The sequence below is a fragment of the Vigna unguiculata genome, chromosome 1 (assembly GCF_004118075.2).
Source record: "Vigna unguiculata cultivar IT97K-499-35 chromosome 1, ASM411807v1, whole genome shotgun sequence".
NCBI classification, from domain to species: Eukaryota; Viridiplantae; Streptophyta; class Magnoliopsida; order Fabales; family Fabaceae; genus Vigna; species Vigna unguiculata.
This window is the reverse complement of record NC_040279.1, coordinates 26,571,618-26,585,314: the sequence shown is the minus strand read 5'-3', so window position 1 is coordinate 26,585,314 and position 13,697 is coordinate 26,571,618. Positions and strand designations below refer to the sequence as shown.

Below are 13,697 nucleotides of genomic sequence, written 5' to 3'. Positions count from 1 at the left end.
TAACATATTTTGACAGTTAAAAACTATCACAAAATATATTGTATTTTGACGGCTAAAAATCGTTACAAAATATATCATATTTTGACAATTAAAAACCATAATTTTTTTTTAAAATATTTTTAAAATTTTTAATATTCTAAAAGTATTTAGTAATTGTTTTTCATTCATATGTTAACCAATATTTCATTTATCTATTTTATTTTTAAAAAATTATTTACTCATTTATTACAGAAAATACTATTCTCTATTTACTTATTTATTAAATTATTAAATATATGTGAAAGAATTTCAACATGGGTAGGGTCAATGAAAGAAGCTTGGACAACATGCTCTTTACAAAGATTTACCTGCCTAATCAAAATTATGTTCTCTTTTCTCCATAAAAAAGTGATCAAGATTTTTCATTAACTTTACCATTAATTACACCAAACAACACTACAAAATCCCATATACCTATGGCCAGTAAGCAAGGAAATAGTATGTTGCAAAGCAAATTACAAATTATAAAGTGCAGAGTGAAGGATTGAAAAAATCCTAACACATGTAAGAGATATGTCAGATTAATCTAACTAAGTCTTGGAATATCATAACATATAGTTCAAACTCCATGAAAGTTACTATCAAGTGATGATCCTCTGCGCGATGTTGGCACTTCTTGGTCACTCTCTTCATCCTGTGAAATTAAAATTTAAAATCATATCATGTTAGCATATTTAAAAAGAATACACATGATATTAAATTATACACACAAACTATAAAGCACTTACAATTACATTAGTCTCATTATCAAACATGACTCCCAACTCATGAGGAGTATGCCCTTCCTTCATTTGGATGTATGCAAGCATGACACTTTTTAATGTCTTTAAATTTTCTTCAGAAGTTGCTAACTTTTCCCTCAGACTAATAACTTCCTCTTTCAATTGAGAACTTTCAGTTGAACCAAAATTTGAGAAATTGTGCCCTGCATTACTAAATCTAGTCGTGGATTGAAATGCAACACTATGAAGACCTCCTAGTCCTAAGCAACGTACACGTCCAGAATGATCCTTTCCCAACACTTTACTAACACAATCATCAACTGAGATTTCATTAGAATTAACACTTTGACTCATTTCTTGTGTCATTTTCTCCAGTAAGTATAAAAGTACACATGAATATTGATTTCTTCTACATTTCATTCACAAACTATAATAAAAGACAACTGCCATTATAATCCAACACATAAATATTTTATATAAACCAGCTTGTGATCTAACCATTGAATATTTTATCAAAAAAAGAGGTTTGTTGCACTTAAATTTATCTAATTCCATACCATAAAATACAATTGAAAAAATTAGAATATTATAGTAGTATGTAAAAATTAGAGTGAAAACATATTGCAAAATTATACGAATTTATAAATACTTTAACTAAACTTACTGCAATAGACTTTGCCTCTTCATTGACATAAGATCCATTTTTTTTCTTATGAGTCTCAATATACAACTTTCTTCTACCCACAACATGTCCAAGGTTTACTTCCTATAAATATGAGCATATAAGAACAATAAAACACTCCATGAATTTTAATTAAACTCAACAATGAACAAATAATTACCATCTCATGTTGTTTTGTAGACAAAAGCTTTGCACCACCAGTATGAGGAATTTTTTGCACTTTTCTAACTTCAATATTTCTCTTGCTTAATTTCTGAGACAAAAAAGTTATTAATTAAAATAAAAGACAAAAAATAGTTATTCATAACAATCATTTGTGAAAACTACCTTATACTCTTCACTCATATGATAATCAACAAATGAAGACCACTGATCTTTTTGAATACCATTAGGGACATTAACAATTAATTGTTCTCTTGATAATGAACTATCATAAACACGGTTCCACAAATTCATCTTTTCATTTCTATACTTATTTGACATGCAAAGGGAACAATAACGTTCAATAGACCTTTCTGATGCCTGGAAATGAAATAAATTCTAAAAAAGAAAAAAGAAGTTAGTATATAAAATTGTAGAAAAAAAGAAGAAATGATGAATCTACAAACATGATAAGCAATAACAACCGAAATGAAAAAAGAACAAATGTCAATTTACATTCTAATCCGTGCAAATTGTTTCAAGGAAAATTGTAATTGGTAAAAAGCATAGAAGAACTAAAATCAATCATAGAAATGCATTAAAGCTAAAAACACATTCAAGAATAGCAAAGTTAACTACATTATACTCAACATCTACCTTTAAAATGTTAAAACAATCATCGTTGTATGACTTTGGAACCTTTGGCCAACTATCAAAGTTAATAGGAACATTGTTTGAATATGTAGCAATACAACCACATGTTGAAGAAAGAAGTGAAGCTGCTTCTCCATAGGCTCATAACTGTCTATCAAATGGCACAATTATACGTTCACCACGAGGCATCTCAAATACACCTGCATTCGTCAACTGATTTTTTTTTATATTTCCTTGTTGATCTATCAAATGGTGACATAATTAGCAAGAAATTTAAAAAAAAAATATAAATTCTTATTTATAAGTAGAATAAAACTTAAAATTACCTATAATATGTACAGTCCATACTCTACTCGACTCACATCCTGCATGTGGTTGTCGAGTAGTATCCACTAGAGGTGGAACATGTGGATGTGAGGTAGGAGCCATAGGAGGAGGAATATATGGATGTGGAGTAGGAGCCATAAGAGGAGGAACATGTGGATGGGTCGACATAGAAGGAATATGTGGTTGTTGAGTAGGAGGTATAGGTTGTGGAGGTATAGGACACACAAGAGGAGGAACATGTGGTTCTTGAGTAGATGCAGTTTTTTTAAGACGTTTGGTTTTAGGAGCCATGATTATTTAAACTAGAGTACAATTATAAAGTACTGCAAATGAAGATGAACAAGAGAAATTATAATAAAGTAGCAAAGGATTTCTGTCATTTTGTTCAAACAGAGTCAATCAGTATAGCTTGTTTGTAGTTTGGTTAGTTTAACATGATCAGATTAAGCAACAATACACGATTCTATGAAAGAAAAATCTATTTTTCAACATATGCCATGTCATAATATTCAATCACAACCACCAATAAAAGAAAAAAAGGCTTTCTATAAAGTGCCCAACCAACTTAGAAATTCATCAAATATTCATGACAAGTTAAATAAACCATCTTTCAAATTTCAGTAGCATCAATAAAAAACAAAAGTAATATATTTCATAGTCACTACTGTATAACAAATATCCTAGACCCTTTCAAATTCCCAAAATTATAGTTGATTAAAATATATAATAAAAAGAAAAAAGAAAGAAAGAAAAGGTACCAATCTAAGAACCTAAACAACAAAAGAAGAGAAATATCTTACCATGATACTTTTACTAATTATTCAAACATACTTGTATCTCCTTGAAGGAAGGTTTCAACATGATTTGTAATAACAAATTCATTATCTATATCATCCCTTGCCAATGTTATTGCCTCAGTTTCACTTGTAAATAAATTGTTCAAATCTTGCTCATGGTATGACTCACTTTCAAATATAATATCTTCACCAACTTCTCCCATATCATACAAATCCCTTGGCATCATGTGGACTACAACACTCCATCCCTTATTTACCTCATCATCAACATAATACACCATTTGTGCTTGTGAAGCTTCAATATATGGGTCATGCTCTTCAAGTTCACATGTATGAATAGATTGAGAAAAGTTTACCAAAGTGAATTTCCAAGCATCCTTTCTAAATCCTCTAAAACGTGTAGTATCAGCCCACTTGCATTTAAAAAGGACAACTCTAAGAGAACCATAATAGTTAAGCTCAATTATGTCTTCTAACTTCCCATAGTATGGCAAATTCGCTAGCCTCAATTTTTCATCATTATTGCTTGTAACACATGATGTGTTTGAAGTTAGAAAAACTCTTCTATTTTGTGTTTGTAAACCTTCATCCTCCCTTACTGTTCTAAACTCGTACCCATTGATATTATATGCAGAATATCTTTTTGCAATTGGCATTGGGCCTCTTGCTAGATACTTTAATTCATCTAGAATTACATCTGTATTGTCTGGATTTGTGACCTATATCATAAATCATATTAGTCATAAAAATAAATCATAAATTACACTAGTATATTTTTAAACTTACCCTTTGATGAAACCAATTTGCAAATTCTTTACTAACTATCTTTTATAACTCTGCATTTGAAAGTCTTCGATTTCTTGTCTTTCTCTTAGTGAATATTTTGAATTCACTGCCATAAGAGAATATCATGTTAAATTGAATTCATGGAAACTAATCACCACATACAAGATATCTAAATACTTACTCAACATAGGGTTGACTTTTTGAACAATTTAGTAACAAATATAGATGTGCTTGTATTTTCTCTAATGGTGTAAGAGTGAAAGTCGATGAACTTCCCATTGATCTGCCTATTTGAGGATAAATAATTTGAAGATGTTCACTTTCATTAGGACGATCATCAACACGTCGACTTCTATTCAACCTTGATTCAACTTCTTCATACAATGAGTAAAAAGTGAGAGTCTCTTCAGCTAAATAACTTTCACTTATAGATGCTTCAGGTTATGCTCTATTTCGTACAAATGGCTTCAAATGTCCTAACATTCTATAAAAAAAAACAATAATTTAACCAATATTTTAATCAAAATAAATATGTTAAACATAACTACATGTATTTATCTTTCAATTGGATACATCCAACAGTAATAGACTGGTCTTCCTAATTTCACTTCTTCTACAAGATGACAAGTTAAATGGACCATCACAGTGAAGAATGATGGAGGTAAAAGAATTTCCAAATGGCAAAGAGTAAGCATAATTCGATGTTGTAACTTGTCAAGATCTGAGATATTCAATCTTTTACAACATAACTCCTTGAAAAATGAGGAAAACTCTACCAACACTGTAGTCACATGGTGAGGCAAAACATTTTGAATAACTATTGGAAGTAAATGTTGCATGAGGATGTGAGAATTGTGACTCTTAAGGCCAAATATCCTATAGTTTTCATCATCAACACAACGAGATATGTTACTTGAATAATCACCTGACATCTTCACATTCTTTAATGTATTGAGAAATATCTTTCTTTGTTCTCTTGTCATTGTAAATAACAAAGGAATGTATTTTCCATTTTCATCCGGCCAAAGTTCTTCTTTTATCCTCATATCTTTTAGATCTTGACGGGCTTGAAGATGATCTTTTGATTTTTCATCTTTGAGCATTGTATACAACACATTATCACACACATTCTTCTCAATATACATAACATCAAGGTAATTCATTCTATTTTAACTTTTCATGTTTCATTTTTTACAACCAAAATTATAAAAAAAAATGGAATAAGATGAATTATGAATTTCTTGAACACAATATGGTTATTTACATTCAAAAAGGAATAACTGGAAATTTTTATTCCGAATAAATTATTGATGAGTTCAAAATTTTTTACTATAAATTATTTTGACTCCTCTAAAATTATTGGTCAAGATCCGTCACGGGTTATTATTATCAACTATAATTAATAATCATTGTTACTATCAACTATAAATATTATTATCATTATTATTAATTATAATTATTTCTATTATTATATTACTAATATTATTATATTACTATTATTATTATTATTATTAAAAAATATAATTATTATAATAGTTATTATTATTATTATTATTGTTAGATACAAAATTTACTTTTACTTACTAGGAATCATATTTCAATTACTTGTCATTTTTATTTGTTTTGTTGTTTACCTGTCTTTACATTTCAACAATTATTTCAATTTAAAAAAATAGTTACTAAAATTAGTAAAATAATAAATCTAAAAATTAATTTTTTTATTATAAATAATTGTTTAAATTTAAAATATAATAATTAAGAGGATAAAATTGAAAAAATAAAAAGGACACCAAAGATGTTTACACAATATTTGAATATGAAGGTATTCAAATTATTTAAATTATTTTATTTTTTACAAGTGTAAAAAAATATGAAGGTAAAAATGTAAAAAATAAAATAATTTGAATATTTAGGTGAAATGATTTGATGTATATATTAACAAAATTATTGTAACATGTATAAATGAACAAATTCTTTTTTATGTTCACAATTATTTATTTCTAATTTACCCATTGTAGTATATTTATTTATTTTTGTTTTAAAATTAGTAATTATTTTTAATTATTTTTATTAAATTATTTTAACCGTAATTTCCTTTTTATTTATTTATTAACAACTATTTTTTCTTAATTTTATTCTAATTAATATAACTTTATTTTATATAATAATTTAATGATATTATAATATTACTATGTATTAATATACTATTATATATATATATATATATATATATATATATTTAAAAAATGCATTCGAATATAAATAAATAAGTTGGTGAAGAAAAGAGTATGAACTAGACGATTATTTTTTAGTGAGGAGTTATACCATTCTTTCCTTTTTTTGGTTTTTTGTTTTGCGTGATATAATTAAAAAGCTATCAAATAATTTTGATAGTTAATCGAGTTCAAAATATATTTATAAAAAAATAAAAATAAAAACAATAAAATAAAATACGTTAATAAAAAATAAAAATAGTTAAAAATCATATATAAAGTTATGCGGTTATAACTGTAAATTAAAAAGATATTTATAAAAACTTAAAAGATAAAATAATAAAACGAAATACATTACTAAAGAATAAAATTATCTAAAAGTTGTCTGAATTAAATCAGCAGTTACGAAAGAAAATCTACTAGGAACTGCACTATTATTATCTATGATCGTTATTTAAGTACAATATAGGTAAAATTATCTCTCTCTATATATATTATTGATACTTGTGGAAAATGTAATTCAAAATTCTTTTGTTATATATATCGTATAAAAAAAGTATAAAAACATTATTTTCTCTGTGGAGGAAAGAATTATGGAAATAGAAAACCAAAGTTTTTGAAAATAGGAGGAAACCTGAGTCCATACCATCCCTTCAAAATTTCTTATCCTGGAGAGCAAAATAGGAAAAGAATTGTGGCGGCTAAAAAAGAGGATATAGAAAAAAATAAAATAAAATAAATATATACAAGAGTATCATGTCAGAGTGAATGCGATTGATTCCTAAATCCTAATCAGAAAAAACCCTAGTGCCACCCTCTGCACTGCACTTGAGAAATCGCCGATGGGGAAGAAGCGAAAGGTAGCACCCAAATCTTCTCAATCCGTTGAACCTCCGCTCAAGCATCACCAACCTGAACCCCAAATTGCGCCACCCGAGTACGAGGAAGTCGAGGAGGAAGAAGAGGAGGAAGAAGAAGTAGAAGAGGAAGTAGAGGAGGAGGAGGAGGAGGAAGAAGAAGAAGAAGAGGACGATGAAGAGCAACAACAGCAACAAGACGAGGACGACGACCCGATCGAGAAGCTTCTGGAACCTCTAAGCAAGGATCAGATCTTAAATCTTCTGTGCGAGGCGGCGGCGAATCACCGCGACGTGGCGGACCGGATCCGCAAGGCGGCTGACGAGGATCCCGTGCACCGGAAGATCTTTGTGCACGGGTTGGGGTGGGACACTACCGCGGGAACCCTAATCAGCGCGTTCCGGCAGTACGGAGAGATCGAGGACTGCAAGGCCGTCACCGACAAGGTTTCCGGCAAGTCCAAAGGTTACGGCTTCATCCTCTTCAAGACGCGGCGCGGCGCGCGCAACGCGCTAAAGCAGCCCCAGAAGAAGATCGGCAATCGCATGACAGCGTGCCAGCTGGCGTCCATCGGCCCCGTCAGTAGCAGCCAGAGCCTGCCGCAGGCATTGCCTTCCTCGGTGCCGACGCTGTCATCATCGGCTTCGGAGTACACGCAGAGGAAGATCTACGTGAGCAACGTCGGTGCGGAACTCGATCCGCAGAAGCTTCTGGCGTTCTTTTCACGGTTCGGGGAAATTGAGGAGGGGCCTTTGGGACTGGATAAGCTAACCGGTAAACCGAAAGGGTTTTGTTTGTTTGTTTACAGGAGTCCGGAGAGTGCAAAGAGAGCCTTGGAAGAGCCTCATAAGGACTTTGAGGGGCATATTTTGCATTGCCAGAAGGCGATTGATGGGCCCAAGCCTGGGAAGTTGCAACAACAGCAACACGGGAACGTGAATGCTCAGGTCCAGCGGACCCAGTTCCAGAGGAATGATACTGCCAATGCAGGTGGTGCGTATGTTGGTAGTGCTGCAGCAGCGCAGCCGGGACACTTGATGGCTCCAGCTGGGCCAGGGATTGGGTTTAACCAAGCGGCGTTGAATCCGGCGTTGGGGCAGGCGTTGACGGCCCTCCTGGCGTCGCAAGGGACGTTGGGGCTGACGAATTTGCTGGGGAGCATTGGAACGAGTGCTGCGGTGAACCCTGGTGTGCCTGCTGCAGGGGCTGGAGTACAGAGTGGTTACAGTGCTCAGTCAAATATTAGTCCGGGTGTTATCGGAGGATATGGGACCCAGGTGGGATTGCAGGCTGCATATCCGAATCCGAATCAGCAGATAGGGCAGGGTGGTTCTGGAAGAGGGCAATATGGTGGTGGTGGTGCGCCTTACATGGGGCATTAGGTATGGTTTTGGTGTTTGTGCTTGATTTGTATCTTTGATGTTTGATTTGTTTTCCTGCTTGGCATTAGTTTTATCAGTTAGGTAGTGTATTACCATAATGGAATTGTCACAGGGAATGTGGGGTAGATTTTGGAGAAATTGAAAGCATTGTAGTGGTTTTTCAATTTTTTGGTATCTTATACGGTGTTTGGCAGAGAGGAAGAAAGTAGGCTGGTGAAAAAGATAAGAAGAGAAATATATGAGGAATAGAGTAGAAATATAGGTTGTTTGATTTAGGAAGAGGGTAGAAATATTTACACTTGCGATTTTTTTCTTTTTTATTTCACCTTGTTTAATATACATTCCTTATAATTGATTATGATATATGTCATAATCGATTATATGGGATCCAAGGAGTCTAAAGCATCAACAGAGCATTAACGCTTACATTGTCAAATTTTCCAGTGTGCCAAATATGATTTATATTGGTTGCATAGCATGAACTCAAATTGCTTATTCTTTCAGATGAAAATAGTAGCCTCTTGTGGTCTAGATTTATATGCTGGAGCACGATCTTATAGTGTTCATTCTCATTTGTTGATTGGATTATGGCTGTTTATATCTATGTCACTGGACATGGAGGATGAAACAATTAATTTAGACAATGTAGATGGAGATCTTCGGAGTTTGAATGAGGAGTGTAGTTATTGAAATCTTTTTAGAAAGCAAAAGTAGATAAAAAAGGTGCATGAGGAATTGAAAGTAACTAACTGAGAATAAAGAACGATGGTGAACTAGGGATAGGCCAGATGTTCGTAGTTGGACATATAGATGATTTCTATAATTTTTCATTCATGGTCATTGTTGTTTATTCCTTGCTTTTTCTTTTGGATTCTCTTTTTCTTGTTCACAATTCCTTTGTTCTTGACCTTTTCACATCTTCTGTTGAGTGTACTCCTTTGTGGAGCTGTTATAGTCATGTTAATATTTTGTATGCTGAAGTTCCAATATTTGATAGGGAGATTACATCTTTTCTCTTTCACCTCTAGTCCTCAAATATAGCTTATGTGTAAGTGTTTTCTATTCTTTTTTAAAGTTGGATTAAGAATGACCACTTAATGGTTGGGCAGCTCTTACACGGTGTGTTCTACAGCATATTGTATAATACTTTATCTCCTGGTCTATTTGTAGGAGAGCTTAAAATGTAATTTTTGTGTGTTTAGTAATATAATATAATTTTTGTCAGTGTTTTGATTAAAGTATATATCTTTATTACCTTGGATCAACTATGGAATGGACATATAATAATATATAGATAATGAAAGAAATGTGACTTCCTTATAATTTGATTAAGAATTTTTAATTATAAGCAATAAAAAGCAGCAGGTAAATTTTTTGGTATGTTATGAATATTTCCAAGGAAAATAGAATTGTTGATTTTATGTATATAATTGTCATAAACTGATTCATGCTGTTGCCCCTTGGATGTGGAATAGTAGGGCCCTACATGAGAGGCTTGTGTCTAACACTCTTTGAGTTGTGTTCGACAATTTCTTGAGAACAGATGGTATTTGGGTCTCTAATTTATTACCTGAAAAGTTCTGGTTGGAAGTGAAACAACAAATTTTCAAGGCTATTGCATGTGTCCTATTTGTTTAAGCAAGCTAATAGAAGTTAATTCTGTGATACATCTTTTGTTTATATTTTTTTTCCAGATGTGATGTGATACATCACTGAAGCAACTTTTTGAGTCCACCACGAAAAACTTACATATGTATTGTAATTTTCTGATACATCTTTTGTTTATATCTTCCATAAACTATTTATTTTCTCTTCTTGATAAAAACTCTGAAGCAACTTTTGAGCCCGGAATAGCATACAAAGTACTATAATTTTTTTAACGTATCTTTCAGTCTTAAAAACATCTTTCCTTGTAAAAGCAAATGGAGCCTTAAAGATATGCTTTTGGGAGTCTAATATATAATCTGTTAAAACTTTAAATGTTCCTCGGAGTTTCTGTTGGATTCTGTAGAACAGCATAAGATTTACTGTTCATACTCTTTTTTTTTTCTGCTTTTCTCTCTTTGCATTTGCATCAGTGATGTCTATTATATTCATACATGCATGCGGATTGAGGATAGGGTCATATTTTACTAATTTGTTGAATGCGTTCTATTTAAAATTGAGATTTTCCCTAGGAGTGGGGCACAATTGTCAATACAATGTGAACCAGGCATCCTGCCTAAATAAAATAAAAAATTGTTTTTAAACTTGAACGATTTGTGTTTTAGATTATAGCATAGATAATAAAAATTATCAATAAGTTACTGTTAATATTCAGTGAAGCTTTAAAAAAAAAAGGCCCTACGCCAAAAGTGTCAACTTAAGTTAAAGTTACAAGTTAACGACCTGTAATATAATAGATTAATTTCTCCGCACCATGTGAAATAATACATTGAAAGAAAACAGCCTAACTATTAGACTTATATGTACAATTGGAGAGCTAAAAGAGGAACAAAGAAATTGAAGTAGTGTGTAGAATAGGAACAGCAAAGCTGCGGTTGAATTGTGCATGTGAAGTCTGCTATACATGAATGTGAAGTCACAACGAGGAACAAAGGCATGTAGTTGAGAGTGCCAGTGTGAGAGACGACAATGAAGATAAGATGATGGATTAAGAGAAGATTTAGTTGAGAGTGGGCGATGAGCTCATTCATGTTAGGTGCTTCCATCTAGGCCTTGGGTTGGAGTAGGGAGCCACCCAGGTTTAATGTTAGTGTCATGCATTGGTGTCCAATATGTGGACTTTTACTGATTCCAGTTTCATGTATCCCCAGACATTCCATGCTGTCTGACCAGATAGATAACAATGTCTGGATGAGGTCTGACGGCAGCAAGAGATCCCTAGTCTTTTTGAATGCGTTTTCCATGTCTACGTAAAAGAAAATAGTCTTGGTTTTTCCTCACCGTTTCGTACTTTTTTTTCTGTCCTATATTTCCTTGGTAAGTGATTTTCTCTATATTTGCAACACAGTTTTTTGTTTTTTTAAAACTTTTACAAATATGATATTCTCATCACCTTGAGATGTCGAAATTTAGATCTTGGAGTTTGATTTTCAATAGTTCTCAGCCAATTTAGCTAAAAGCGTGGTTTTTGGACCCTTCCATTTTTTTTCCACTTAAATTGTTTTTCATGGTTTTTATTCATTTTTGCAGATTCCTCATAAGTGCATCAGTATTTTATTACTGGCCTGGTGATTCTTCTGAAGTTTAAGGAGCTGATGCAATTGGCGTGTTTATAATGAAATGTTACTTACCACAATTATCAGAACATTTAAAATATCAAATGGAGTTATGTTTTCGCCACCTACGTTTTCTTGTTTTCTTCCGTTTCAAAATATTGTAGTATTTTGACTTAGTTTAACTTTAAAAAAACCCTATGGAACTGTTTTTGTATTGCGAGTTAACGTTTTATCTCAATTATGGAGGAGCTTGGTTTGCTGAACAAACTATATTTTGAAATTTATGTTTGTGTTGACTGTTGCGCTTCAACTTGGTATTCACAAGTAGCTTCAAGTGTTTTATATGATGAAATGATACGGTTTCCCTTTGTTTTTTATTATTTTATTTATTTCTTACCTTACCTTTTCATTCTTCTTTAACCTGTGATCACAAAAAATAAAATGTCATTATATATCAAGTGCTTTAGGATATCAATATCATCATCCCCGTGAGAAGATAGGTTAAAGCCAACATGTCAAGTTCTTTTTTTTTTTTTCATTTTGTTTTTATTTTACTTCTGTTAACAGTGTGTGCACCTAATCTTTGCAGTTATTTTGCAGGTTTGATGGCCATGCTTTAAGTATTCACCAATAATGTAATTTGATTAGCTAAAAAAAAAACAAAATAAACATGATTTTAATTTTTTAGAAATGTTTGTATTTTTTTGGTTTTCTTTTCTACCTCTTTACAACCGAAAAATATACAGGGTCCCTCTGTTTACTCATTCAACTTGGAAATGCCAATCTTGCTTTGTCATTGCCAACCTTGTTTAGAATTGTCCTTTGAAGTTGTCAATGCTGTGGATTTTGTTGTTGATCACTTTGGGGTTTTTCTCTTCTCCCAGTGATATGTCTGGGAAATTATTTTGTAGTTTATTTCTCAGCCATATATGAATGTTTTTTCCCGTCACTATCAGAAATGTGAACTGATTTTATGAGGCTGACGATTATATATGGTACTTCCCCTAAGCAGTTTTCAAATTTTTCTGCCAATATGGGCTTTATATACTCGTGATACTCTTCAATTCTAGCAAAATGCTTTTAAACATGTCTTTATATAGGGAAAACCAAAATTTCCCAATGTTTCTTTAGGCTTAACTCTGCTTTCTGAAGTAGGAGATGAAGTCAACTTTGTTATAATGATTGATTGATTTGATTGATGTCCTGCTTACAGTCATGGAATAGGTGGCTTTCATGGACTGGAAGGTATGATACAGTGTTTTATGTCTAATTCCTTTTATTTTAGTTGAATGTCAACTTTGTTGGCATTCTTTAAGTTTGTTTGGATAAACTTATAAGTATATCTAGAAGGATCATATAAAGAAAGGAAATTGAAATATTTTTTATTATAAGTAAAAATAGTTTAGGTATAAAATCTGATGTTGAAACTTTGTTATTGGTTGTCGAAATGTGATTTTTTTGTTTGTTTTATATAGATATTTTTTTTTTTCTAAAATTGTTGGTGAAAAAGTTTATGTAGACATATTTGTTGCTCTACTTACTGGATATTTGCAATCATTGTGTATTTAAATGGGAATTTAAAGAGGGCTGTTGTTCAGTTTCCCAATCTTTGCTTCTTTTGTCTGAGTGTCCTTGTATTGGACAACTTTGGTCGGAGAAAAATAAATTCTCGTGATCCTATAACTGTTCTTCTTTTTTGAATGAAAAATAAGAAAAAAATGAAACTAATTTCTTGAGTTAAAATTAATTTTATGTGCAGGTTAAAATAAAATTCTTAGCAAAAGTATTGGAAAATGTGTAGATTATTTTTAGCTTATAGAGAAGTTAATATTATTTTATTTTTCTTTTATCTTTAGAGTTTATTTTAGAAACTTT

At 31.9% G+C, this 13,697-nt stretch overlaps 2 protein-coding genes across 3 annotated transcripts; one reads left to right on the top strand and one right to left on the bottom strand.

Moving 5' to 3' along the window:
* Nucleotides 1-598: 598 nt before the first annotated feature.
* LOC114190432 lies at nucleotides 599-2,856 on the bottom strand. The gene is made up of 6 exons (XM_028079314.1): nucleotides 2,578-2,856; nucleotides 1,771-1,965; nucleotides 1,604-1,696; nucleotides 1,426-1,527; nucleotides 768-1,130; nucleotides 599-673 (listed from the first exon to the last, which is right to left on the bottom strand). Exons 1-6 carry the CDS (start codon nucleotides 2,854-2,856, stop codon nucleotides 599-601), a joined length of 1,107 nt encoding a protein of 368 aa, XP_027935115.1.
* Nucleotides 2,857-7,033: 4,177 nt separating this feature from the next.
* Nucleotides 7,034-13,290, top strand: LOC114194561 (UBP1-associated protein 2A). 2 transcript variants are annotated; one of them, XM_028084894.1, is made up of 2 exons: nucleotides 7,034-8,601; nucleotides 12,423-13,290. In XM_028084894.1, exon 1 carries the CDS (start codon nucleotides 7,204-7,206, stop codon nucleotides 8,599-8,601), a length of 1,398 nt encoding a protein of 465 aa, XP_027940695.1. In that variant the 5' UTR covers nucleotides 7,034-7,203; the 3' UTR covers nucleotides 12,423-13,290. The 2 variants fall into 2 exon arrangements, with proteins under 2 accessions (XP_027940695.1, XP_027940686.1); XM_028084885.1 differs by lacking the exon at nucleotides 12,423-13,290 and adding an exon at nucleotides 11,797-12,102 and having other exon boundaries at nucleotides 7,043-8,601.
* The last annotated feature ends 407 nt before the right edge of the window (nucleotides 13,291-13,697 follow it).

Excerpts from the sequence above, each read along its gene's own strand:
- LOC114194561 (XM_028084894.1), top strand. The coding sequence starts at position 7,204 with ATGGGGAAGAAGCGAAAGGTAGCACCCAAATCTTCTCAATCCGTTGAA.
- LOC114190432 (XM_028079314.1), bottom strand. The coding sequence starts at position 2,856 with ATGGCTCCTAAAACCAAACGTCTTAAAAAAACTGCATCTACTCAAGAA. Across the intron at positions 1,966-2,577 it reads AGTCGAGTAGAGTATGGACT|GCATCAGAAAGGTCTATTGA; the intron begins GTACATATTATA and ends TTTCATTTCCAG. Across the intron at positions 1,697-1,770 it reads ATATGAGTGAAGAGTATAAG|AAATTAAGCAAGAGAAATAT; the intron begins GTAGTTTTCACA and ends TTTTTGTCTCAG.